Source organism: Colletotrichum acutatum (genome assembly GCF_030867785.1).
Source record: "Colletotrichum acutatum strain CBS 112980 chromosome Unknown BDZ83scaffold_182, whole genome shotgun sequence".
In the NCBI taxonomy this organism is placed as follows: domain Eukaryota; kingdom Fungi; phylum Ascomycota; class Sordariomycetes; order Glomerellales; family Glomerellaceae; genus Colletotrichum; species Colletotrichum acutatum.
Genome location: NW_026849176.1, coordinates 15405 through 40246, shown reverse-complemented (window position 1 = coordinate 40246; position 24842 = coordinate 15405). Strand labels below are relative to the sequence as shown.

The 24842-nt window shown below is 50.8% G+C and overlaps 10 protein-coding genes across 10 annotated transcripts; 7 read left to right on the top strand and 3 right to left on the bottom strand.

Annotated features, from left to right (window-relative positions):
- Nucleotides 1-280: 280 nt before the first annotated feature.
- On the top strand, nucleotides 281-4039 carry BDZ83DRAFT_591966 (cytochrome P450; the record flags this gene model as incomplete). The annotated part of the gene is made up of 8 exons (XM_060506494.1): nucleotides 281-398; nucleotides 486-604; nucleotides 655-690; nucleotides 761-1453; nucleotides 1586-2411; nucleotides 2471-3048; nucleotides 3110-3306; nucleotides 3361-4039. 8 exons carry the CDS (start codon nucleotides 281-283, stop codon nucleotides 4037-4039), a joined length of 3246 nt encoding a protein of 1081 aa, XP_060358573.1.
- A 624-nt stretch (nucleotides 4040-4663) lies between these two features.
- On the top strand, nucleotides 4664-5883 carry BDZ83DRAFT_143881 (Alpha/Beta hydrolase protein). The gene has a single exon (XM_060501290.1). The coding sequence runs from the start codon at nucleotides 4752-4754 to the stop codon at nucleotides 5787-5789; it is 1038 nt and encodes a 345-aa protein (XP_060358572.1). The 5' UTR covers nucleotides 4664-4751; the 3' UTR covers nucleotides 5790-5883.
- A 595-nt stretch (nucleotides 5884-6478) lies between these two features.
- Nucleotides 6479-8947, top strand: BDZ83DRAFT_767345 (uncharacterized protein). The gene has a single exon (XM_060515284.1). The coding sequence runs from the start codon at nucleotides 6933-6935 to the stop codon at nucleotides 8847-8849; it is 1917 nt and encodes a 638-aa protein (XP_060358571.1). The 5' UTR covers nucleotides 6479-6932; the 3' UTR covers nucleotides 8850-8947.
- A 489-nt stretch (nucleotides 8948-9436) lies between these two features.
- On the bottom strand, nucleotides 9437-9776 carry BDZ83DRAFT_143861 (uncharacterized protein). The gene has a single exon (XM_060501289.1). It carries the CDS (start codon nucleotides 9725-9727, stop codon nucleotides 9521-9523), a length of 207 nt encoding a protein of 68 aa, XP_060358570.1. The 5' UTR covers nucleotides 9728-9776; the 3' UTR covers nucleotides 9437-9520.
- A 733-nt stretch (nucleotides 9777-10509) lies between these two features.
- BDZ83DRAFT_657290 (calpain family cysteine protease) lies at nucleotides 10510-13359 on the top strand (the record flags this gene model as incomplete). Its single annotated transcript, XM_060510952.1, has 2 exons — nucleotides 10510-11855; nucleotides 11913-13359. 2 exons carry the CDS (start codon nucleotides 10510-10512, stop codon nucleotides 13357-13359), a joined length of 2793 nt encoding a protein of 930 aa, XP_060358569.1.
- Nucleotides 13360-13813: 454 nt separating this feature from the next.
- On the top strand, nucleotides 13814-15962 carry BDZ83DRAFT_767339 (Alpha/Beta hydrolase protein; the record flags this gene model as incomplete). Its single annotated transcript, XM_060515282.1, has 4 exons — nucleotides 13814-14133; nucleotides 14202-14333; nucleotides 14433-15261; nucleotides 15318-15962. The coding sequence occupies 4 exons, from the start codon at nucleotides 13814-13816 to the stop codon at nucleotides 15606-15608; spliced, it is 1572 nt and encodes a 523-aa protein (XP_060358568.1). The 3' UTR covers nucleotides 15609-15962.
- Nucleotides 15573-17185, bottom strand: BDZ83DRAFT_767331 (uncharacterized protein; the record flags this gene model as incomplete). Its single annotated transcript, XM_060515281.1, has 2 exons — nucleotides 15573-17028; nucleotides 17136-17185. 2 exons carry the CDS (start codon nucleotides 17183-17185, stop codon nucleotides 15705-15707), a joined length of 1374 nt encoding a protein of 457 aa, XP_060358567.1. The 3' UTR covers nucleotides 15573-15704.
- A 1969-nt stretch (nucleotides 17186-19154) lies between these two features.
- BDZ83DRAFT_528750 (necrosis inducing protein) lies at nucleotides 19155-19964 on the top strand (the record flags this gene model as incomplete). Its single annotated transcript, XM_060503311.1, has 2 exons — nucleotides 19155-19321; nucleotides 19391-19964. Coding segments are annotated over 2 exons (741 nt in total), but the record flags the coding sequence as incomplete, so codon positions are not given.
- A 1182-nt stretch (nucleotides 19965-21146) lies between these two features.
- On the bottom strand, nucleotides 21147-21695 carry BDZ83DRAFT_657286 (uncharacterized protein; the record flags this gene model as incomplete). The annotated part of the gene is made up of 1 exon (XM_060510951.1): nucleotides 21147-21695. The coding sequence occupies one exon, from the start codon at nucleotides 21693-21695 to the stop codon at nucleotides 21147-21149; it is 549 nt and encodes a 182-aa protein (XP_060358565.1).
- A 1599-nt stretch (nucleotides 21696-23294) lies between these two features.
- Nucleotides 23295-24659, top strand: BDZ83DRAFT_641353 (uncharacterized protein). The gene is made up of 3 exons (XM_060509552.1): nucleotides 23295-23883; nucleotides 23945-24062; nucleotides 24152-24659. The coding sequence occupies exons 1-3, from the start codon at nucleotides 23463-23465 to the stop codon at nucleotides 24405-24407; spliced, it is 795 nt and encodes a 264-aa protein (XP_060358564.1). The 5' UTR covers nucleotides 23295-23462; the 3' UTR covers nucleotides 24408-24659.
- Nucleotides 24660-24842: the final 183 nt, after the last annotated feature.

The window sequence follows — 24842 nt, the reverse complement described above, 5'->3', positions numbered from 1 at the left end:
GAGGACACCGAAGGGAAGGATTACCAGTCTGACCGACTCCGGCGGCCCTCGAAATTGTCCCATCATGCTTGGCTATCGCCTCACATTGCCCTTATATTAACAAAATCAGAAGACCTGTGCTTTTAGAGACGCCGATATATAGGCTACAAGAGGTCATCGGGTCACCAAGGCCATCATGTCGTCCATCTCAAATATTCAGTCGTCAGACACCCTTCCGACATTCGAAAAGAGAAGACGAGTCTTCAGCCTTTCTCGTAGATCTTCTAGAAAAGCCGTCGACATGGCGAACAGTATTATCGAGATCCCGGAGCCGCCGCGGAAGCCCGTCTTGGGGCACGTGACCGAAATTGACCAGGACTATCCCCTAGGATCCTTTGTTCACATGGCAAACAAATATGGTGTGTGGCATCCCTCCGCAAGTAGATACGTGGTCACCGGGAGGCGTATTGGACTGGATAACATCTCCAAAGCTGACTATACTCAAGGTCCTATCTACAGACTTGATCTTCTAGGTCAGAAGCTAGTTTTTGTCAATACCCACGAGTTAGTCAACGAGTGCTGCGATGATAAGAGGTTTAAGAAGTCGATAGAAGGAGACCTCACCGTAAGTCACGTCGCGTGAGCGCTTGAGACATGACTGACAACACATTGTAGGAGCTCCGCGAGGCAGTACACGATGGCCTGTTCACAGTAAGTTTGATGAAGTTCCTACATGTAGGCCTGGCATGCTTCTAGATACACCGAGCTTACCCTACAATAGTCAAAAGGCATCGAGGAGGAGAATTGGGGCATTGCGCACAGAGTCTTAATGTCTGCCTTTGGTCCCCTTGCCATCAGAGGAATGTTCGACGATATGCACGACCTAGCCGCCCAACTTGCTCTCAAATGGGCACGCCATGGATCTTCCACCCCCATCCACATTGGTGAGGACATGACAAGACTCACCATGGACACAGTTGCCCTTTGCTCGATGGGTTACAGATTCAACTCTTACTACCGCGAAGACACGCACCCGTTTATCACAGCAATGTACGCTGTCATGAAAGAAGCTGGCGACAAGGCATTGCGCGTACTGCCCCAAGTCTTCTACAAGAAGCAAGACCGCAAGTACAAGGCGAATATCAGCTTCCTCCGGTCCACCGCGAGGGAGGTTCTCGAGGCTAGAAAGAAGGACCCGGAAGATGCCAATGGTCGAAAGGATCTCCTGACCGCGATGCTCAACACTGTTGATCCTGTGACGGGCCGGAAGATGACGGACGAGAGTATCATCGACAACTTGATCACCTTCCTTGTCGCCGGCCACGAGACCACTGCTGCCACATTTACCTTTACCATGTACTGGTTGCTGAAGAGACCCGAGGTATACCGGAAAGTCCAAGAGGAAGTTGACAGCACGGCTGGCGACGGGCCCCTGAAGGTTGAACATGTCGCTAAGCTGAAGTATCTGAGTGCAGTAAGTTGATACCTATCCGCTTACACCGAGTTTCCCCTGTGTACAGAGGCTAGACAGAGTTGCACAGGGCATCATGATCTCCTTGTGCAATGGCCCTCTGCGTCATCTACCTACATTAACATCTGTCGACAGGTCATAAGAGAAGTTCTGCGACACAGCGCCCCCATCTTTGGCTTCGGCAGAGAAGCCATGAAGGACGAGATCATCGGTGGCAAGTACCGCGTCAAACCCGGAGAGCAGATCCTCTGTTTCTTGACCAAGTCACATCTTGACCCCAAGGTATTTGGAGACGACGCAGAGGAGTTTCGACCAGAGAGAATGCTGGACGAAAACTTCGACCGGCTGATGAAAGAGTTCCCTAACTGCTGGAGCCCGTTCGGTACCGGTATGCGTGGATGTATTGGAAGAGCGTTCGCCTGGCAGGAGATGGTACTCGCCCTCGCTTTGCTGATGCAGAACTTCAACTTTGTCATGCACGACCCCAACTACGATCTGAAAGTCTCGCAGACGCTCACGATCAAGCCCAAAGACTTTTACATTCGGGCTATTCTGAGAGAAGGATTAACGCCGTCAATGCTGGAAGCTCGAATGGCCGGCTCCCTGACCGGAGGACTGCCAGCCCAGCCGAGGACCAAATCCCACGAAGCTACGAAGGAAGCCGAAACCACAACTAACTCTGTGAAAAAAGCGAATGTGGCAATATTTTATGGTTCAAATTCTGGTACCTGCGAGTTTATGGCCCAGAGACTTGCCAGTGATGCGGCATCACATGGCTTCAGTGCGACCGTTGATTCACTTGATACCGCGCGAGAGTCGCTTCCGACAGACCGCCCTGTCATCATCGTCACCTCTTCCTACGAGGGCGAGCCACCTCATAATGCTGCACTCTTTGTCGATTGGATGGCCAATCTCAAGGGCAAGGAACTCGAGAACGTGTCCTATGCTGTTTATGGCTGCGGTAAGATCTGACCAGCTCTTCTCAAGTTAACATCTACTGATACGGTGTTGTTTCTCTAGGTCATGCCGATTGGGTAAAAACATACCATCGGGTCCCCAAGCTCGTTGACAACACGCTCGAGAAACGTGGAGCCCGTCGAATCATCCCACTTAGCACGACGGACGCCAAAGACCGCGACATGTTCTCTGACTTTGAGGCCTGGGAAGATGAGGCCTTGTGGCCTGCGCTCGTCAGAGAGTTTGGTGGACATTCAGATGGAGGCGATAACAGCATCGTCGAGGCAGGCTTGTCAGTATCATTCTCCACTCCGAGGACCTCAGCTCTCCGCCAAGACGTCCGAGACGCTCTCGTCCTGGATGCCCGCACCCTCGCCCAAGGCTACCTAGGCCCGGTCAAGAGACACATCGAGGTGCAGCTTCCAACAAACATGCGATACTCCGCTGGCGACTACATCGCTGTGCTCCCCCACAACCCAAAGGACACGGTCGCGAGAGTGATGCGCCGCTTTCATCTTACTTGGGACTCGCATGTTACCATTCAGGCTTCAGGGCCCACAACCTTGCCGACCAATGTCAGCAGCCCCGTTTCCGATGTTCTGAGCTCGTACGTTGAGCTATGCCAGACTGCGTCAAAGAGGGTGAGTTCCGAGAGCGACGCCTGATTAACACTGGAAGAAAAGGCTAACACGCTGAGCACAGAACATCTCGACTCTCTCGCAGCTTGCAAAGGAAGAGGAAGTGAGCCGTAAGCTTCAGTACCTGGCCAATGACGGCTATGAAACCGAGATCAAGGCAAAGAGGCTCTCCGTTCTCGATATTGCCGAGCAGTTCTCATCACTGATAATTCCTTTCAACCACTTTTTGCTCATGCTCCCTCCCATGAGAGTCCGTCAATAGTAAGACCGAGTTAGACTCCCGCCTATGAGCATTGCACTGAAAATATTGAACAGCTCGATTTCTTCGTCACCTCTTGTGGATCCTGGTATCGCCACCATCACCTATGGTGTTCTCGATGAACCCGCCTTATCAGGACAAGGCCGGCATGTCGGTGTCACTTCCTCTTACCTTGCTACGTTAACCGCCGGCGACCGCCTACAAGTGGCCGTCCGTGCTTCGCAGGGTGGCTTCAAGCTTCCAATCGACATGGACAAGACGCCTCTCCTGTGCGTGGCAGCCGGAACCGGCCTGGCACCATTCCGCGCCTTCGTTCAAGAACGCGCCACTCTACTCAGCAACGGTCGCTCTCTTGCACCGGCCATCCTGTTCTTCGGTTGCCGTGACCCAGCAGCTGATGATCTCTACCGCGAAGAATTCGATAAGTGGGAGGGCGTCGGTGCTGTGAAGATGTTCAGGGCCTACAGTCGCAAGCCCGAAGCCTCCAATGGATCCAAGTACGTGCAAGATCGTATCTGGCAGGAGCGCGAGATGTTGTACGGGCTGTGGGACCAAGGTGCTAGAGTTTATGTGTGTGGTTCTAACAGAGTGGCTGAGGGAGTGAAGGATGTTTTGCTTAGGGCGGCCAGGGAGAAGAGCGAGCTGGACGATGGAAAGCTGATGGATGATGAGGAGCTGGAGGAGTGGTTCAGCAAAATTCGCAACGAGCGATATGCGACTGATGTATTTGACTGAGACTCACAACCTCTTCGAATCAATTTAGACAACTTCGGGTTCGGTTTAGGGTGTTCTTGCTTCTGGGGTCTGCATGAAATTCGTCGTTCGGCAGATTGTAGGGAAAGTTTCCGACTTCAGACGAAACTACTAATACTCAGTCTTAACTGCAGAATGGCAATGTGTTTATCGGTGTATCATCGCAACCATCAGTCATCAAATCAGTCGTGGCAACACTAGACGGGCGAGGGGAGTTGAGAAAAACCCAACATTTGACAGCTGAACAAAAGTCGACATGCGGGCTACGTCATGTGCCGTGCAATGCAAGCCGAAAGTCAATTCCAAAGGCAGAACCTCTCCTAGGAAAAACGAAAGGGAACCATACCAGCATTGCCTACGTGGCAATCCTCATCAGTCATGCGCTCAGAGGATTTCACCCGAGCCCCGGTGGATTGCTGGCCTTGGGCTGATTCATGCCGCTCGGACGAATTGGAAGCTTCCAACATTCAACGCTTTGAAACGCGGAGCTTCTAGTCATCTAAAGTTTCTGGACTAATAGGTTCATAGTGCCGAGTGGCGCCAACGTTAAAGATGCCCACCTTGAACCCATGATTTATGGGGATATAATGCCTTTCGCGTACCCCCGGCAGGAAAAATAGAACGGGGCGAAACATCCCTTTTCCCCCTTGACAAACCAGGAGCTTGGAAGAAGATCTTTGCATAAAAAGTCACCATGGGCCCAGGTTTCTCGCTCTTGGGGATGGTGGCCGGGATTCTGTCCATTCTCTACTACGCAAAGCAGACGCAGAGAATGACGGGCCTCAAATTCGACACAGAGTTCTGGGCGGTTGCCGGTCCACTGATTGCCATCCGACCGCCAAAGGGACCTACCAATGCGTTGGAGCTCCGAGCCAGCGTGAACGCAGGCCTCTCGGCTATCCTCAAGGATGCTTTGCCGGAAGGTATAACAGAAATTAAGCACGCTGTTAAGTCGTTCGACGGCGAAACGATTACGCTCCACCAGTTCACCCCGAGCGGAAACGAAACTACGAGCAAGCAGCCGGCTTTCATCTACGTTCATGGAGGAGGGATTGTGGGGGGAAATATTGACCCACACAGCCGACCACTCGCCGCGAAATCCGCTCTCGAATCCGGGGTCCAGATGTTCGCTATTGAATACCGCCTCGCGCCAGAATTCCCGTTTCCGACGCCTGCCGAGGATTGTTACGCCGCGTTGAAATGGCTGAGCGAGCATGCAAACGACTTGAACATCGACGCGTCTCGCATAGGCTTTTACGCGTTGAGCGCTGGCGGCGGCATAGCGGTAGGCGCATCGATGTTGGCGAGGGACCGGGGCTTGTCGCCGCCATTGGCCAAACAGATCCTCATATATCCCATGCTAGACGACAGAACTAGGGTTGAAACAAACAGTCCTCTATCCAAATTCCTTACCTGGACGGATAAGTCAAATCAGATTGGTTGGAATGCGTACCTCGAGGGCAAGGCTGGAGGATCGGGCATACCTCCGCATGCGGCACCAGGGAGAGCAACTGACGTTGCAAATCTCCCTTATACATACATCGACGTTGGTGGAGTTGATCTGTTCTGCGCTGAGGCGGTAGCATTTGCAAATAAGCTTGCATCCGCTAATGTGCAGATGGAATTGCATGTTTACCCTGGACTCCCTCATATCTTCGATCTTTACGCCCCTACGATAGAACTCACGCGACTGGCGAGACAAAATAGGCTCAGAGCAGTAAGAAGTCTTTGAAGATACTTGATTCCAACATAACTAGACATGACTATTCTCTATTTGATACTCAGTCGTCTTCTCCCTCCCGAGACTCGCTCAATTTTGTTGAACGAGCATTCGCGCCTTTGATGTAGTGGCCTCAGTTGTTAATTAGGGTACCTGGATCCATTTTTTGAAGACCGAAAGACTTAAGCAAGAGGAAACTATGGGGAACTGTTCTCGCAATAGATCGTCCAATGGACGTGACCATATAAACCGACGAGTTGGTGATGAGCCAGTAGCCAAGCCCTTCCGGACAAAGTCCGAGGCCGAATCTGCGGGATTATTGCCAGGAACAGGGATCCTGTACCCATCTTTTGACTCGAACGAGTAGTAATAGCCACTTGAGTAAGCTTAATTCAGGCTAAAAGTAAGCACTATCCAGGTTGCTACATGATCCGTGGGCTGATGTCTCGAAGAAAATCTTTGCCATTTTACTTTGACGACCCGTCCCGCTTACATAACTCGGAGATGGTTCCTCATTCTTGAGATATTGGTCTAGGATCCGAGCCAGACAAATGACAAAGTCATGGAAATGCGGGTTCTCAGTGGCGCGTCTCTGCGTACAGTCTAAAGGCACTGTATACATTACCCATGAAGGAATCTATCCTGGCTTTAATCGGAGTCTAGTCCCGCCAAGGTGGTGATCCCTCCCCAATAGAGAGATATGGACCATCTGATTAGATGGCAGGTTTCCCCCATAGTGGATACAGAAAGGATCTGATAAACACAAAGAGCCAACCACACAAAATTGAGCTCAGCTGTCTCACCCGCGTGTCCGGGACACTGGGCGAACCGATGTCGGAACGTACCGAAGGAGACTTGTACTCGGAGACTGTTCTTCATGTCACGCCGCAGAACCATATCCTTGGTCAATTCTGGTTGCCTGTGTTCGTAGTGTGGGGTGATCATTTACTAGCACTTCGCTAGATCCCACCGGAAGGATTGAGAGGTGGCACTGGACAGCTGCCAAGACCGTAGAGTTTTTGCTGTCCATCTCTTCATGAGGCTTTAATAAACTTCTTCTACTCTTCTTCATCTCGCTCTCTCTCTTTGTCTGTGCAACATCGACTTTACCTTGTAGCCTCTCGGAACATCGGGCAGCTTGAGAAGTCGCCAAATATGTCGACACCCACGGCCGACAACCAGCCAGTGGCTCCCGAAAAGGCTCCCGCCCAGAACGATGCACCTCAGGACTTCTTCGAGCCGGATGAGAAGCCCGACCAATCCGCCGAGAATGAGAGGTCAAAGGAAGTCGGTGTCAGCAGAGTTGAAGCCTTCAACAAAGTACTCTACCATTCTGGCCAGAAGGGCAAGATTCTACTCTGGCTCCTCGGCGTATCCATCGGCCTGACTATGTTTGCCTATGCCCTCGATATGGGTATCACCACAACCATCTTTGGCACGCTGGCTGCTTCAACGTTCAAGGTCCACAGCCAACTTGGTACCGTCAATACTGCCAGTCAGATTATCCGCGCCATCAGCAAGCCTTTCATCGGAAAACTTGCCGACATCACCTCGCGACCTACGACGTACGTTGTCATTCTCGCCTTCTACGCCGTAGGTTTTGCCGTTGCAGCCAGTGCCACCGCCTTCCCCGCCTATACTGTCGGTATCTGCTTCACTTCTGTCGGCAAGTCAGGCCTCGATCTTCTGAGCGACATTATTGTCGCCGATTTGACTCCTCTGGAATGGCGCGGCTTCTTCGGTGCTTGCCTGTCCCTGCCTTTTATCGTCACTGTCCCTGTCAACGGTTTTATTGCCGAGGGCTTCTACGAGAACTGGCGATGGGGCTTAGGCATGTTTGCCATACTCGTTCCTGTTCTCCTCATCCCGGCTATTTTTACCCTCTACGCCATGCAGCGTCGCGGAGAGAAGGCTGGTATGGTTACCATTGCCGATTCTAAGAACGTTCGCACCGGTGTCTCTGAGGCCCCCTCCAAGAACTTGGTGTACTGGGCCAAGCTTGCGTACCGGGGTATGATTGATATTGACATTATTGGCCTCATCCTCCTTGGCTTTGCCTTCTCTCTGATCCTCTTGCCTATCACACTGGCTAAGAGCGCCGATGGCGGATGGACCAACGCAAGCATGATCGCTATGATCGTCATGGGGTTCTTCATTCTCACAATCTTCGTCCTGTTCGAAATCTTCCTCGCTCCGAAGCCCCTCATGACGAAAAGCATTCTGCAGAACCGGGCCTTCATCGCAGGTGTCATCATCCACACTTTCAATCAAATGGCCTCCTCTGTTCGCAACACCTACTTCTCATCATACATCCTCATTATCAAGGAGTGGACTACCTACCAGTGGACTATCTTCTTAGGCATAACTACCATGGGTCTTTGCCTGGTCGGCCCTGTGGTTGGTCTCATTCACCGCAGCACTCATCGTTACAAGAGCCTGATGGTCTTCGGTGCGGCCGCCAAGATTCTCGGTTACGGCCTTCTGGTCCAGCCGACCGGCAATATGACCGAAGATACTGCTCGGCTTGTGGCAGCGCAGCTCATCTTCTGTCTTTCTTCCCTCAACGTAGTTGGTGCGCGCGTTGGTGTACAGGCGTCTGTTCCGCACGACGACGTTGCCTCAATCATTTCCATCATCACCTTGTGGTCTACCTTGGGATCCAGCATCGGAAGCGCCGTTGCAACGAGCATCTGGACGGAGCAGATGGTTGACCAGATGCGTGAGGAACTTCCCGGCGTTTCCAATAGTGTTATTGCCAAGATTTACGGCAATATCAAGACGTTGAAGAAGTACCAGTTTGATGATCCCATTCGCCAAGGGTCTATCCGCGCCTACGCTGTCGTAAACGGGCACATCACAATCGCCGCCATCTGCCTGTCATGTATCCCTCTTATCGCTTCTTTCTTTATGCCGAACTACTATCTGGGCAAGCAGCAGAACGCAGCCAATAACAAGGGTCTGGATGGCGAGGTTGTCGATGTGCCGGATCACAGAGAAGCTGGAGGAGCAGCGACTGCTCAGCCGGAGGCCATAACCTTCTGGCAGAAGGTACTTGCTTTGTACCACAAGTAGCTCGTGCTAAGTTAGCATTGAGCCTGACCATGTCTACTTTACCTAATTGAGCGGCATGGCAAAGTAAATGAGTCGGCCACAGACCTCGTAGTAAGGACATGAGCATATATCAACATGAAGCTTCCAATTGAACTTGACAGATGCCACCATATTGAACTTCTAATGAGAGACACCTATCGAATACCTGCCTGGCCTTTCAGAACCTGATGATGAATACAATCAGTGTCGGACGAAAATTGAAGCTTGTGCGAGTTCTGAGGTATGATATACAATGAGCTTCGCTGCCAATGGCAAAGGCATGCCCGACAGACATAGTGCCATTCGTGCAATTGGCCAGCATGCCTGCGCGTAGTTACTCCTCGCCAGAAGCAGGTAGCCGAGATATGTTTAGATACTGACATTGCGAAAATCAGGGGGCGCTTGATTACAACTTCGTAGAATAAATTCGAGAATAAGTTCCTTGAAAAAAGGGCATGGGAGTTGCTCTTCGTCAACGTGGACATGAATGCAGAACGAAACCCCTGCCATGAATTGCAACCAATCCATCAATCATCGGCCTCAAGTCCAAGTTGATCTGGGGGTCGATGATGGGTCTGTTCCACGTACTCATTTTCCTCTCCTAGGTTGTGTGCATATATGTGACCAATCGTTCAACGTGATACCTCAATCACCTAGAATGATTCTCCAGGTCTGGCCAAGCCATGACATCCGTTCAGAATGATCAGCAGTGAGCCTGCGATTCCTGTGACTGCAGTCCAAAATTCAGCTTCACCTTCCCATCTGCACAAAATCCCTGTTTGGGTTACCCCATTGTCCAAAATGAGTTGGTCGTAAAGGCTTGTGGAAGCGACACGCACTAACAGCGACCTGCATCCCATGCATGCATGGCGTTCCCCCAAGTCTTACGTGAGAGTCGCCAGTTCATCGCGCGGGGTTATCTTTTTGACAGTTACTTCACGAGAATGAGACGGCAAGCCTTCCCTTATGTTATCTGGCGTGCATGGCCCAGAAGGAGACCCTGGGGATCAGCCGTATGTTTCGCTGTCATCAGCCCAACCTCGCGGCGCTAAAGTCATTGGCGCCATGATCCTACCTGATACTAGGCCCTGAAGCCCGGCGGCAGAATGGCCCCCAATCTGCGTGCTGTTGGTGCTTGTAGTACGAATTGCCAGATCCAACCCTGGCGATTCGCTGCATATCAGAGCAAGTTCGTTTCGATATTCTGCAGAATGCGGCCAAGCAAGCCGACCTTTCCGATACCCAGGGCGCCTTCATACCAATAATCTCATACAATTGGTTCGGTTTCGTTTCGCATTTAAAAATTGTCACATCCAAGTAACGCGATTCTAGGCAGCCTCACACCCAAACACCTTTGGTGTACGATTGTACACGGGAACTATCGCTGGTGCGTCAGCACTAAATGCTGCGTTAAGTAGGTAGCTCGTAGCCTTACCAAGGCCTTGTCGTACAAGTTTTGAGGCGAGCGATGTCTTCGTCAGACTGTGGTGACTACTTAAGTCTAGCAGAATGGCCGATATGAGCTCAATCCTATTGAACCTCCTAGTCACTCACTTCCTGTCTCAAGGAGAGTCGACACAACCAAGACATCAGTTTAGTCTTTTAACCTGCTCTGACATCCGAGTTGGCGACGCTGCTCAACATGGCAACGTACGGCGATCCGCCACCACCAGTGCCTCCCCTTCCTTCAGCAACGAAGCGCTCGAAGAAGAGTCCACAAGAAACCTTATCTGACTTCTGGGACAAATTCCACTCGAAATACCCGGGGAAGGTGACATCTATCTTCCCGCGCGCTCTCTACACCTCTCTCCTCCCTGCTTTCCAGGAGAAGGGAGCCTCTTCCACCCGCAACGCGCAGGAGTCATATGACGCGGCCGCTCGCGAGTGCCGAGAGAAGGTCAAGCGAATCGTCCGAGAGTGTGAGAGAACGAATGAGAAGTTCACCGACCCCGACTTCGACATCGAACGCGACCCTAAGAAGAACTGTCTTAACGGCCTTATCCGCGACGGGGACCAGGGTACCGGCGGAAGTGGTGCCGCGGGAGATGTACCATATGTGAGTAGCTGGGATGTGAAGAATAGCCTCGACACACTCAACGCCGCGCAGATCTTGGGACCCAGCTCTACTATCCCCATCGACCCCACTGCGGTGAGCCGTTTTCTTGGGGGCGACAGTGACATTTGGAATCCCTTTGCCAATGCAGCTGCCGGTAAGGGAGCCAAATCGGGATCTGGCAAGGTCTCGAAGCGTCATGGCGTCCGCGGAAGCGAGTATTACAACCCTGGTTCAATCCACCGCGTTGACTGGATCTTCGATTCGCCGCAATTCACAATGAACGGCTACTCTTCTTCTGACATCAAGCAAGGCTCCAATGGTGACTGTTGGTGGCTCGCCGCGGTTGCCACCATTGCGCACCGCAAAGACCTCATGGAGAAAGTCTGTGTTGCTCGTGACGAAGAGTGTGGTGTCTACGGATTTGTCTTTCAGCGCGATGGCGAGTGGATCTCGACAGTCATTGACGATAACCTCTACCTGAACGAGTCAGACTTTGACTACTACGGAGACGTCTACGATGCTAGTGGCAAGAAGGCTCGCCAACATAGGAAGAGGCACCAGACAGGCTCCGATGCTCTCTACTTTGCCCGCTGCGATGATCAGAATGAGACGTGGTTGCCGCTTCTTGAGAAGGCTTACGCCAAGGTTCACGGCGATTATGAAGCTATCTCGGGTGGCTGGCCCGGCGAGGGGGTTGAGGATATGACAGGTGGCGTAACTTCAACCATCGCAACTAACCGCGTGTTGAGGAAGGACAAGTTGTGGAAAGAGCTTGTTAACTCTGACGGCGAGTTTGTCTTCGCCCTTGCCGCTATGGGTACCGGATGGGACTGGCAGAAAAGCGGCCTGGCGTTGGGACACGCATACTCTATCCTCCAGTCACGAGAGGAGGTTGACGAGGATGGTAAGAAGGTTCGACTCGTTCAGATCCGGTAAGATTTGTTCCCAGAGTCCCAATACTTGCTCTGCTCTGACGCTCACACCCATAGGAACCCTTGGGGCGAACGATCCGATGGCGGTGTTGGCGAATGGAACGGGCCATGGTCCGACGGCTCCAAAGAATGGACACCATACTGGCTTAAGCGCATGAACCATACCTTTGGCGATGATGGCGTCTTCTGGATGTCTTACCAGGATATGCTCTCGACCTTTATGTACATCCATCGCACGCGCCTGTTCGACGACAAGTGGACAGTCGTGCAACAGTGGACCTCCGCCAACGTATCTTGGGTGACGGGTTTCCTTCAGACCAAGTTCGTCGTAGAGGTCAAGAAGTCGGGCATGGTTGTTATTGTTCTGACGCAGCTTGACGACCGCTACTTCCATGGATTCGAAGGACAGTACTGGTTCGAACTGCACTTCGTCCTCCAGCAAGCTACTTCCACCACCTCCGCGAACAGCGACGAGTCCAGGAATGGAGAGAAGAAAAAGACGGACGCCCCTGAACCAGAGCAGATTTGCCGCGTCCGCCCTGTACACAAATGGGAGAACCGCTCGGTGAGCTGCGAGGTCGACTTGGAGCCAGGCATCTACGAGGTTTTGCCAAAGATTACAGCCGTTCGCAACAGCGAAGGCGATGTTAGCACAACCAAGCCTGTTGAGGAAGTAGTCAAGGAGTACGCCGAACGCAACCCGCAGAAATTGCGCCAGGTAGGCTTGCAGTACGACATCGCCCACGCCAAAGGTGGCGTTCGGAACGAGGATGAGCTCGTAGAGAAGAAGAAGCTTGAAGCCAAGCAGAAGAAGGAGAGCAAGAAAGCAAAGAAGAGAAGAAAACAGAAGAAAGCGCTTGGAATTGCGGCCAAGGCGCTTGAGGATTCCGCCAAGGTTGTATCTGACCTTGCGAATGAGGGCAAGAAGACCGAGGAAAAGAAGGATAGCAAGGATGGTGTTGGGAAGGAAGGGAAGAAGGCAGAAGACAAGGATCAGAAGAGGGAGGGCGATTCGATTGCAATCAAAATCGCGGTCAAGGAGTCAGCTACTGAGACAGAGAAGCCAGCAAACGTAAATACGTCAAAGCCTGGCGATGGCCCGACTCCGGAACCAAAGAAGGATGATGAAAAGGAGCCTAAGGAGGGCAAGACTGAAGAGAAGAAACCCGAAAGCGATGAAAGCGAGAAGAAGTCTGAGGAGTCAAAGCCAGCCGAGGAGACTGCCATCACTGAATCTAAGGCCGAAGACGTCGCCGATGAGGCGCCTGTTGACGAAGCGCCTGCTGAGGAGGAAGAGGCTTCTGACTCAGACTCTGACGCTGAATCCACTGTCTTGGATGACGAAGAGGAGCTGACTGGATCTCCATGGAACGCGGTCTGTGTCTTGGGCCTGCGTGTCTATGCTCGGGACCCCGAGGTTTCTATCAAGCTCGTCAAGCCGAGTGATGCCGAGGAGGCCTCAAGCTTGATTGTTGATGGCGAGGCTGCTGGCGCCACTGCTTGAAATTTGTAAATGATGATGAACACGACCGTTACGAAACATCTCTGTAGGATCCAACACTACTTTTCTCTTCTCTTTCCTTGACATTGAATGTTGTAGTGATCCTTGAAGCTGATGAAGTTGGTTGACCAGCGGATCTCATTGCTCAAAGAAGAGGCCCTTAAGTTTACATACGTGACTTCTCGGTGAACTCTTCTACATACTTGCGCACAATTCAATACAATAGCTAGAGCACTGGAGATATTTAGCCTTCAGAAGCGCTTTCGAAGCATCTCTGCTATGGTCTGTGTTCGCAGATAGTAGGTGTTTATCGCGAGGGATCCGACAACTCGATCAAGAACCCCGCACTATTCCTATTCGGGTCATCAAAAGCGCTGTACCAGAAACGAGTCGAAAGTTGACGATCCATCCAACTTCTTCATGGCATCTTGGTGTCTCAAACATCAAAACTGTTAAAATGTCTCACCGATTTAGATTCTCAGTGTCATTCCTCAAATATCCGTCATTGCTACTGGCATTCGTCAACCAAAGCCTTGCTTCACCAACCCACTCTCGGTCGCCCGGCTCTCCCGCGAAACATTTCCCCGCCACGACCGACATCCCGGGATTCTCCCTCAGGCTCGGGTCCGACACGGCCAGTGTATGCAACAGCTCAACTCCCGGCGTTGCCGGCTTTGTCGATACAACTGATGGAGATGATGAGAGTCATCTGTTCTTCTGGCTTTTTGAAAGCAAGCATCGTCCTTCTAATGACCCCGTAATATTATGGATGTCTGGGTAAGTGCTTCTCGTCGTTCGGAGCCAAGACTAATCTCTCTGCTAACTTTGTCTTTGAATATTGCCAGTGGCCCAGGAGCGTCTTCTACTGGATATGGAAACCTGATGGAGTTAGGACCCTGTCGTATCGCGCCTGGGGGCGGGTATACTATTGATAACCCGCATGGTTGGAACACGAATGCGACCTTGATCTTTGTCGAGTGAGTTGAGTAATGTCTCTTTGGTACAACCTTGATCTTGGGGTTCATGTCTATCACTTTCAAAGATGCTTAACTGATACTTGCATGTTCCAACTCCAGTCAGCCAGTAAGTGTCGGCTATTCGACGGGATCCAAAATACCCAATGGTCTGCAAGAAGCATCTCAAATGATGGATCGATTCCTTCGTCAACTCCTGATCGCCTTCCCCCAATACTCAGGCCTTGATTTCTATATTGCTGGCGAGTCTTATGGTGGATCATGGGTGCCGGCTCTGGCTTCCGCAATACTTAACAATCAGGCAATCTCCCACGACATAAACTCCCGCAATGTCGACCTCCATTCTGCTGCTCCAGAGTTCTCGGTTCAGAATAACGAAAATCATTGGGCAGGAGACCAATCACCGGTTCAGCTACCTTCGCGGGTCCCGCTCATCAACTTGAAGGGAATTCTCATTGGTAACGGACTAATACGACTTCGTATTCAGAATCCAGGGACTTTCGAAGCGCTTTGCTCCGGGCCTGATAGTCTGTTAAGCACCTCACAGTGCATCGAATGGGCTCCACTCAGCCTATGGTGCGAGCAGAATCTAGGGGTTTGCGAAGGCACGGGCGATGATGAAGGTTGGACATCCCGAGCTTGTATCGCGACACACGAGAAATGTTCCTCCATGAGCGGGTACGTTGTCGAGAAAATGAAGCGCAACCCTTATGACTGGAGACGTAGTTGTGGTGATGGTCCTTCAGAAGAATGCTACGCTGAGCTGGGCCATATCGACGCCTTTTTGAACCAGACCAAGGTAAAGGCTGCCCTCGGAGTTGACGAAGACGCTTCGTTTGAGGGGATCTCGTACGAAATCCTCAAGCAGTGGGAGAGCGTGGGTGACTTGTGGAAGTCCAGCGATGAGTACGTCAACGGGCTTCTCAATGAGGTAAAGCCCGGGGACAGAACAAGGCCTGTATCGAATCTCACTGACAACTCCTACAGGGGATTCGAGTTCTCATCTACGTGGGCGACAAAGATTTATACTGCAACGCAGCTGGGATGCGGCGGCTCGTCAACGAGGGACTGGCATGGCATGGCCACCCCTTCTTCCGCTTCCGAGAGATGACTCCTTGGTACCATGACGCTAAGGTGGCTGGCAGGTGGAAGTCTTACAAAGAGCTTACCTATGCGGAGATATTCAACTCTGGTCACTTAGCCCCATTCGACCTGCCAGCCGAGTCTGCCTCACTAATCAAGTCGTGGGTCCTGGATGGACACCCACCAGTGCAGTAACCGGGGAAAAGCACATAGCGAAGAGCGTGATGCTTTATTAGACGGTCATTTTCATGTGTATGTGTATAACTCTCCAAGTGGAGTCAAGTAGTAGAGTCAAGTAGTAGACTCTGCAATCTCCAGTCGACTAAGGTTCCGTGAAGATGCTGGTAGGGCTTCGCACAGACAATCTCCGGCCTGGGCAAGCAGACACATATTCTCTCTTGGGAGCCCTGGGAGCGGCTTCAGTCTCAGACTTTTTAATGTCGCCTCCAAATGCGCACATCTCGTTGCAATTAGTGAGATTGAAGGAAGGTAGCCGGTGTCGAATGTGAAATAAGGAGACCCTTCAAAGGTCGCAAGCACCTCCGGATCTACTATCCCTGCTTCTGTGGACATTGCTTTGAATACAGCCAAGTGACTGTCGTAGTCGTACTCTTTGTCGCCAAACGCCGTGTTCAGCCATATTCTGCAACATTCGTATCTCGACACAATGACGTATCGTAATGCCGTTGTTAGAGTCTCCTGCCCGGGGACAGACTCGCTCGGTGGTGATGCAGGCCGGGCTTCAAATGCATCAAATAGTATCTTCCACTGATCTAGTGATGATGCAAGGCTGGCTTGCTCAACGAGTAGATCAGGCGGCACGAATTGGTGTTCTTCTGGGTATATCCTATAAGGGTCGCCATTCCGCACCAAGCGCATGGTGCGGCTGAAGATGTCGTCAACCATCCTTTGGGCGTCGTAAAATGTTGAAAAGCTGCTGGGAATCTGGTGCTCGAGACCTTCCAGATCGGGAAAGTCTCTAGGATCGGTTGCGTGCAGGAACGCATAGATGCTCAATCTTCGAAAGAGGGGCAGTAAGTGTTCTTTAGTCCAGGCATAGTCTCTGATTGTGCTTTTAAGAAGTTGAAAACCGTGCTTTAAGTGCTTTACCGTCTCATCACGGTTGACTTGTAGGAACTCAACCGTGATGAATAGCAGACAAACTAGCAGTATGACGGGACTTCGCTCAGGAGAGGTCATAGTCCTGAGGTCATGGATAGCTGTGTTGTAATGTTGCAAGGCGTAAAGATCGTCTTTCAAGAGAATCTCTTCGTCCATATCCTCCTGGAATTGTAGACGTTCACAGAGGGTACTGATGGCAATGACAGAGTGGCGTGCGGCAGGCTCGAAGCTGGTAAATTGCATCACCAGTTTAGGCCAAAAATGAGGGTCCACGGCGCCCGACATGTAAGGGCCGGCTACCTCGCAGAAAAACTGCAAGGCTCTGCCCTCTCCGACGCCGTCGGCCCCTGGAAAGACATGGTGCGGTCGGTAGCGGCGGAGTTGGGATTTGTTTGTTGGCGAGGGCGCCGGACTGTAGCCATCACACTGGCGGCCGGTGGCTGCGCAGCGATTGCAGGTCGGCTTGGTCTCGTCGCACTTCACTTTGCGTATCCTACTTGGTCATGAAAGATTAGATGCAAGGTATCTTCTGAGGAAAGTTTCCAGCTCTCACTGTGTAAGGTACCGATCGATGGAATGGACACTCTCAGGCACACTCACTTGCATGTTATGCAACCAGTTCTAGTCTTCCGACTGCCCTTTCGAGCCATTCTGTTTCTGCTTCAGGCCGTCTTCGTACCTAAGGCCACGACCCCACTCGGCCAGCCTCTCCGTCGAAGCGATAACGGGGCAAGCCACCTGCGGTTCTCATGACCCCGGAGCGGGTGAGGGAAGCTTAACCTAGCCGTGGAATGTCGACAAACACATCGGCGACGGATGATCTCAGAGGTCCCTGAACGCTCTGCTAGGGACTGTGCATCAATGTCCGTTGCAGCGCTGTGGACAAAGCCACTCAAGAAGACAAGGAGGCCAAAGACGGCAGTCGAAAGTAAGAAGCGCATAGTGACGAGATTTATAAGAGGAGGAAGGTGTGAAAGTCTGTACAACGAGCTAATCAAGCCATTCCATTTTCAAGAAGTTTTGTCTTGATTTAAAGCACATTCTGGCTGGTGTAATTGACGCCTTTCCTCAGAAGTCAGCAGCCCTTCTGGGCTGTCCAGGCTGGAGTCCATCCTGGTAGAGAATGACCGGAGAATACAGAGATTACTCACCATAATAGTGTTCATTTATCCCACCGCCGGTCTGATTCGGTCATAACCGAAACGGATGGTTTTCAAGTGACTTCACTCGAAGCTAAGGCGGGTTAAGAGACGAATTACATGCAACCTCCCAGCCCTATCCAGTTGTCCCTCAATTTCATATAAGTTTCAGGTCGACCACAAAACAAAGTTGAACTTGCGGTTAACGTTTGAGACCTAGCAGTCATTGCTCCGAATAATTCGCCTCCAGGATCCTGGTTTTGGTACACTTGCACGATTCTGATCCTGGGGAACGTCACGTAACAGAAACTTGCCGCACTGTCACCCGGAGTATCCGTAGTCTTTTGCGTTTAGACTATACTCTAGTTGGGGTATTAATTACATTGCTGTCATTTTATTGACACTTCTGTCTTTCATTTGGTTATGAAACCGTAGCCAATGGGCACAACCGAGTTCGGCCCGCACCTCTAAAGTTTAATATACGTGCCAAGCTATCTGTACTTCATCCTTGAGCTTTGGCTCGACTCGGGAGGTACATGCTTCCCGCATGCGATCGGCCCGGTCCTCTATGCAGGCACAACGGCTTAGAAGAGGTGTTGACTTGAAGCTTCATGATGGAGTTGTATTTTGCTACTAGACCTTGTAGCTCGAAAGCAGATTAGACTAGGCTTAGAACACATAGTGAATCTGGGCTGATGTCGCATCATCACACGTCATTCGAGGAGTGCAGGGCGCCTCGTATTGAGAACTTGGTAGCAAGGACCAACAGGTCACAACTTTTTCTAGAAAAGTCTAATTCCTTAGCCTCATCGCAGATGGTTCCTCGACAGCCGTCTCTAATTAGCGGCTGTGCCCACAAATTTAACTAAACACAATTCGGCAGTCAGGTAAGGCTGACAAGTATTACCCAAGAACTCACCCAAAATACAAAGAGGGCCGGCTCAACCGAAGGTATATTTTCTTCTTGGGAATACCAAGGCAAGACTTGTAGATCTCATACGGATTGCTGGGTCTGGGTTAGTGTCAAGCTATCTTCTTCCCCGCCAGAAAAAGACGAGAGTCAGGTACGGAGTGGTCTGGATTCGGAAACACCGCATAGAAGCTCACACCATGATGAAACTAATAACAGATCGTGCACAAAAGAGTTCGCAGGCTATAACAATTCAGGTGGAGGCAACTTTGAAATTACATGTAGCTACTGCAATAAAGTCACATCGAAAGTCTGAAGTCAGCCACTGACAAATAAAGTCACAGTAGTATCCCCGTTCGTGAGCCGGTTTGTGTCAACTTGTTCCGATATCTCTAATGCCATCGCTTCCTTCATTCTAATCCATCCGCCACTCGTGTCCTCCAATTGTGGTCTTTTGTAACCTCTTAACTCGAGGCGAACGATTTCAGCATGAAGCTCAGCATATTGCAGCCGTCCCTTGGCTGCCTCTTCATTCATGGCGCATTGTCCTCTGTCCTCCCACGAGGCAATGATGATTATGCCGGGCATCCGACACTGGGCCACGATAAGATCGTCCCGCTCACCCAGAGCGCCTCGACGGGATTTGAAGGACAGTTAGAGCTTCGATTCAATCCGTTCCTCTATGTTTCAGGCGGCTGCGATCCGTATCCCGCTGTTGATGCCACCGGCAATCTTGGGTAAGATCAGACTTGCCGCCTTCCACAGGATCCATGGGCACGAAACGAGACTAATAGAAAGCAATTTAGGGAAGGTCTGAGGCCGACTGGAGGTGGCAGAAGCGGATGTGATGCCGGAGGCACTGCCCAAGTCTATGTCAGGGGTGGACAAAGTCAGGATCGTACTGGTATCATGTTTTCCTACTACATGCCCAAGGTCCGCTGGGGCAAGGGCAACAACGAAGGTCATAGACACTACTGGGCCAGCGTGGTAATCTGGTTGAACCAGTTTGGCTGCGGGGAAGACGCCTCATCCGTGTCGCCTGTGGGTGTGTCATTTACGACCGATCATCTTGTCTGGGATACTGCACCGGCGGGCAAAATCTCGTACGCTTCCTCGGGAGTCGGAGTGGATACGCCGACACACCCCAAAATGCAGATTCACGACAATGCCTTCTCCCCATTCACAGGTGCTGATGGAGACAAGGTGTTTGAGCGCACAGTCGTCAGCTGGTTCTCTCTTCCCGAGGCTGCGAAGAAAGCGTTGTCCGATGTCAAATACGAAAAGACTCAAGTGCCGTTCACCGACGCCAACTTCCAGGCTCAGCTGGACGCCGCATACCGAGAAAGCTTTTACGGCGGTCTTACGGACCAGCAGGGATGCTTAGGTCAAGAGGCTGGTTCGAGTATGAAGGAGGATCCGATCAGCGATTCTCCACCTAAGGACAAGGAGCCAGTTGGTGCTCCGCCCCCGAGCGGCGAGAAGGGACCTACGAATGCACAGTGACTTGAAAAGGATCAGGATGAGAGGCGCTACTGATTAATACTTCAACGGTTACGTATATCCATGATGGAATAGCACTACTCTGCCCAACACCTGTCGGGAAATTTCGAATAAACTCATCCATGTAACTTGAGCTCTGGGGGAGGCGGTCAGTATAATGGCTTTGTGGAGCCGAGCTGAAGTATACTTGATAATCCGAGAATAGACAAGATAAGCTAGAATAGTCTAATTCAGCCGCGCTATACAGTCAAAGTTTCTTTGGCAAGCTCTTCCTGCGTAGGTATTTAGTGAAGTAATGTAGTCTTACCCAACCAACCATAACAGACTCAAGTACAAGTCAGCACGCATTACCTAATGTAACAACCATGCAATATTGACCTCCCCACAGCTTCTCGGATGACATGAATGATGCTTTTATGTTGTATTCGGACGTCTTACTTCCATGACTCATCTGTATCATCGCAGAGAATCTACCTCCCTCTGTAAAGTGATCATACAATATAAATGTAAAGACTCAATCTATCCAACCGATTTACGCTGCCTAGCAACGACTAGTGATACTTCCTATTACTAATATCACTCCTGTGTCAAATTTTAGCTTGTAAATGTCATTATCACATCGAGTCCTAGATAGAATAGATTACTCATCACATTATACAACTTTTCTTTTCTTTTTTCTTTTTTTTTGGGGGAGGGGGGGGGTCCGGTTTCTCATTTTGTTTAACTTGAGAAAATGACAGGGACATTAATTCAAGTAGTCAGGTCAAGACATAATTCCTCTGTACTCAAGGGCTATTTTTCAGAATTATTGGTAATTGTTGTTCAACGCTTAGTGGATCTTGTTACATCTCACGAACTTCCAAAAGTGTCACATTCCCGATCTTGATCCGTTTTGCTACCAACCCCCTCTGTTGAAGTCATTGATACTCTGCTGAGTTCTTGTCATATACAGGCAGAATACATTCTAGTACACTTCTAGACCGAGCAATCCGGATGTGACTTGTAGCCCAAGTCTTCGCATATACTGAGAAGAGCAAATTCGAATGGTCGCTATCCCCCAGCTCAAAGAGCCTGACAAGTCAAAGTCATACCATTATCCTGAGCCTTCTGCAGAAGTTCGTCATAGGCAGAGTCCATCTCGGACTGCGTCAGCCAGCCGCTCTGTCGCATTGCATTCAGCGCATTCTTGAGGTATTGCCAGCAGTCGTATCCGTTCGAGGGAAGAAGATCCGTGTCATTGATGAGCTCGTCGACTTCGTCGAAGGTGTCGACGTATCCGTTGATGGGAATATTGGCGACAAGTTTCGGAATCGCAGAATCGACGTAGCTGCCTGACTCACGGCGATCGCGGTCAAGCTTGAAAGTTCGGGTTTGACCCTTTTGGGTCGCGTGATAGCGATAGGATACGTCATATTCGTCGCGGTCGATCACGATAGCTACGTGATAAGACTGTTTGTGGTAGCATACCAGCCTTGCTTGGAGCTTTTCGGCCTCTCGCTTGTGTAAGGATACGTCCTTCGTTATGTCTCCATTGTCGACGGAAGTGGCGTAGACGCTGGTGACATTAAGAACGATCGATAGTAAGGTGAAAAAAAAATAACCAAGCAACATGATTTAGATATACCGGTTGCCTAAGCAAGAGTCTAAAGATTCAGGCTGGATCTGCAAAAGTCAAAGGCGAGTGGCTGAGGCACGGTGAAAGGCGTTTAGTCTGCTGAAATATATTCCATGAGAAACGACGAGATACAACGAATATTTATATCCTCTCTTTTCTTAACAATCACTGAATGAAGGCGCTAGCCTGGCTTCATGTGACACCGCTCCATAGGACATCTCTCGAGATTGACAGATATGAAGAGGCAGAACTAAGTTCGAGGTAAGACCCGTCGTCAATTAGGTAGAGCGGCAAGGCCGAGGCTCAATGACGATCACCCTTCCGTCTGGGGCATGGAGTCAACTTGGATACTTTCTGAATGTCAGAAGGTTACTTGATGATAGAACTTGGTTACCATGATTGAACGATCCTGTTTCGGCTCCTTCTTTGCAAACGAGAAACAAAGAATGGCACTGATACATGATGGAACAGCAGCATGCTACCTACATGCTGAATGCTTACAAGGAATTTTACTACGATTGGGATACCTTTGCTATAACAAGGGTACTAGTCATGTCTTATGGAAAGAATCTAGTTAGGTTAACGCCGATGGCCATGCCAATCCTTCAGTGCTAGGTTGAAGATATTCCCGGATCCGCCGGATATAGTGTCCTATAATCAAGCTTTCACCGCGACAAATCTCATTTTGTTCGACGGAGTAGTCCGCTCTCCACTCCAGCCAAGCTGAAGATGACCTTTCAAATAGTACACAAGTCAACTCCGCTAATTGTTGATTTCTGATCAAACCAATGCTGGATCCCCGTGGCGGTTGTACTGCACCGGGAGAGACCGAAATCTGCCAGCGTATGTTTGTAGTGTGTTTACTTAGCGTCAGTGTCCGCCAGCCATCGACCCCGTCTGGCTTGACTGAAGCCCATCACGGCAAATCTCAGCTGCTCCTATTACTACAAGCTATCTACGCCGCTCTAACCAACAGTTCCATGTCGATTTCCAGTTCATGTAGCAGTTCTGACTTAAGCATCCTCGATTGGCAAGAGACCCAGTTCTCTCCGTTCTGGCAGAAAACGATGTGGTTGAGTTTACCAGGACTTGGAATACGCGTATCCTGCTAAATGATGCGCGAGATTCCCCTTCGTTTTCGGAGTCGGGTTTCGGCAGCTAATATGGAGCGGCCCTGCCATTACTCTCCATGAATGACTCGTGAAGAATACGAATACCGCAGCAAATAATACCACGGCCATCGAGAAACATAAATCATTTGCCCGCCCTCTAACGTGATGCGTGAAAGATGCTTCAGGACTCATTCTCAATTAGGAGGCGGCTCTTGCTAGGCGCCAGGGGCATCGACGGCATGGTGACGAACACGACCGAAAAACGGGCCGCCACATACCAATTCAATCTCAGCTGCATCCTTGATGTTGTCGCCCATGGACTGCTGAGATAGTGACTGTACTCAGCATTCGACAGAGCTATTATTGATGCTCGCTGCTTTCCCGTATCAGTCATGTCTCCATCGTATTACTTTTAGCGGGAAGCTGCTGCCTAATGTTGCCATGGCGACTAACAAAAGTTCCCCAGACTACCTCACTTTCCATAGTTCTTTTGAACAGTCTTGTGCTTTCGCGATCTGGCCACTTGGCGGGGTTCGCGTTTTCAAAATTCCTCAAAACATAAGCGCACAAGTATCACTGAATCGCTCGCCAAGCATACTGGTACTCGCTTCATTTTCCCTGTATCACCTCTGACCCCGACTCGGAGTCGTAATGTATCCCAAGCTTGGTAATTTTTTCGCAAACAGCGGGATTGCAGGTCTTGCGATCCTTCTCTTTGCCAAGACGGTAGACTGCATCACTCCGCTATCATCTGGCCTCGCTAGCACTGGAAAATGCAAACCGGTGACTTGGGAAGATTCCACAACCCCCCGCCGTCCAGCCGCCACGATTTCACGACCACGCGCGTGCACAACTCACACAACCATTCATGGGATCAGAGGTGCCGACACAAAGCCTGGAGAGATCAACTGCCGCTATACTAGCGACACCAATGAGAACGTGGGTCCGGAGACCTGTCAAAAGCTCGCAACTCATTACGGGATCACACTAGACAAGTTCTTCTTCCTCAATCCTTCTCTGGACCGAGACTGCGGGAACATACTCCCTTGCGCCTCATACTGCACTCGTGGATGTACGTGACCCCAATGTCCGAGCTCTTACTGTAATCAGACTTATCGTTCTACCCGCGTTAGTCGTCGAACCGAAAAGAGCTTGGGATGGCATCTGTGGCCCGTCGCGCCCGGGGGTCACCTGTGTCGGGACTAATGGGCAATGCTGCAACTCTGAGACTTGGCGATGTGGTCAAAGAGAGTAAGTGATAAAGTCCCGATCCTTTCCTGATATTGATGGCTGTCTTTCACCGGAAATTGCAGATGCTGACACTGTTCACCGTGCTTCAGCATAGACTGTGCTCCTGGCACCTGCTGGGAGGGTATTTGCTGGGGCCACAAGGTGTACACCACCGATGGGACCTGCGGATATGCAAACGGGAATCGCAAGTGTGCTGGCAAGCAGGGAACTTGCTGCAGCGTTTATGGCCGCTGCGGAAGACATGAAGACTTTTGCGGCGCTGGAAACTGCCAATCCGGAGACTGTGAAAGTTCACAGCCACATATGGATGTATTCCTTATGAAGGAGCAGATGTGCCGCCTTTGAGTAGTGCATCTACACAGACAGAGACGGCATTGGCCGGAATGTCTTTCTGAAGTCTCCCTCTGGTCTGGTTAAGGGGGTATCTCGGATTTTGACGAGGGTGGGACCGTGTGAAAATAAGAATTGAGGGGCATCCCCGCCTACGTGGGCAGCCTCAACTCGATTGCACGGCTCTCCTAGTAAAAGCAAATAATCTTCATGTCGTCTGAAAGGAAATAAGCTTATTTCACCTAGCGATACATCTAGAAATATTAGTGATCGTTCTTAACATGACAGAAGCCAATGATTGCTCGCAAACCGGTGGGGAGAGGCAAGACGGAAATCACTTCCCGTGCCCCTCGATGGCTAAACATATTTCCGGGGGCGGTTTACTCACGATTAGAAATCCACGCCGACGTCATAGAAGAAAGCGACAGTTAGCTACGTAAGTCACACGTA

Bases quoted from the DNA above. Each gene is read 5' to 3' on its own strand.
- BDZ83DRAFT_143881 (XM_060501290.1), top strand. From the start codon at position 4,752: ATGGGCCCAGGTTTCTCGCTCTTGGGGATGGTGGCCGGGATTCTGTCC.
- BDZ83DRAFT_767345 (XM_060515284.1), top strand. From the start codon at position 6,933: ATGTCGACACCCACGGCCGACAACCAGCCAGTGGCTCCCGAAAAGGCT.
- BDZ83DRAFT_143861 (XM_060501289.1), bottom strand. From the start codon at position 9,727: ATGGGATGCAGGTCGCTGTTAGTGCGTGTCGCTTCCACAAGCCTTTAC.
- BDZ83DRAFT_641353 (XM_060509552.1), top strand. From the start codon at position 23,463: ATGTATCCCAAGCTTGGTAATTTTTTCGCAAACAGCGGGATTGCAGGT. The intron at 23,884-23,944 runs GTACGTGACCCC...TACCCGCGTTAG, and splicing joins CTCATACTGCACTCGTGGAT to TCGTCGAACCGAAAAGAGCT. The intron at 24,063-24,151 runs GTAAGTGATAAA...ACCGTGCTTCAG, and splicing joins TGGCGATGTGGTCAAAGAGA to CATAGACTGTGCTCCTGGCA.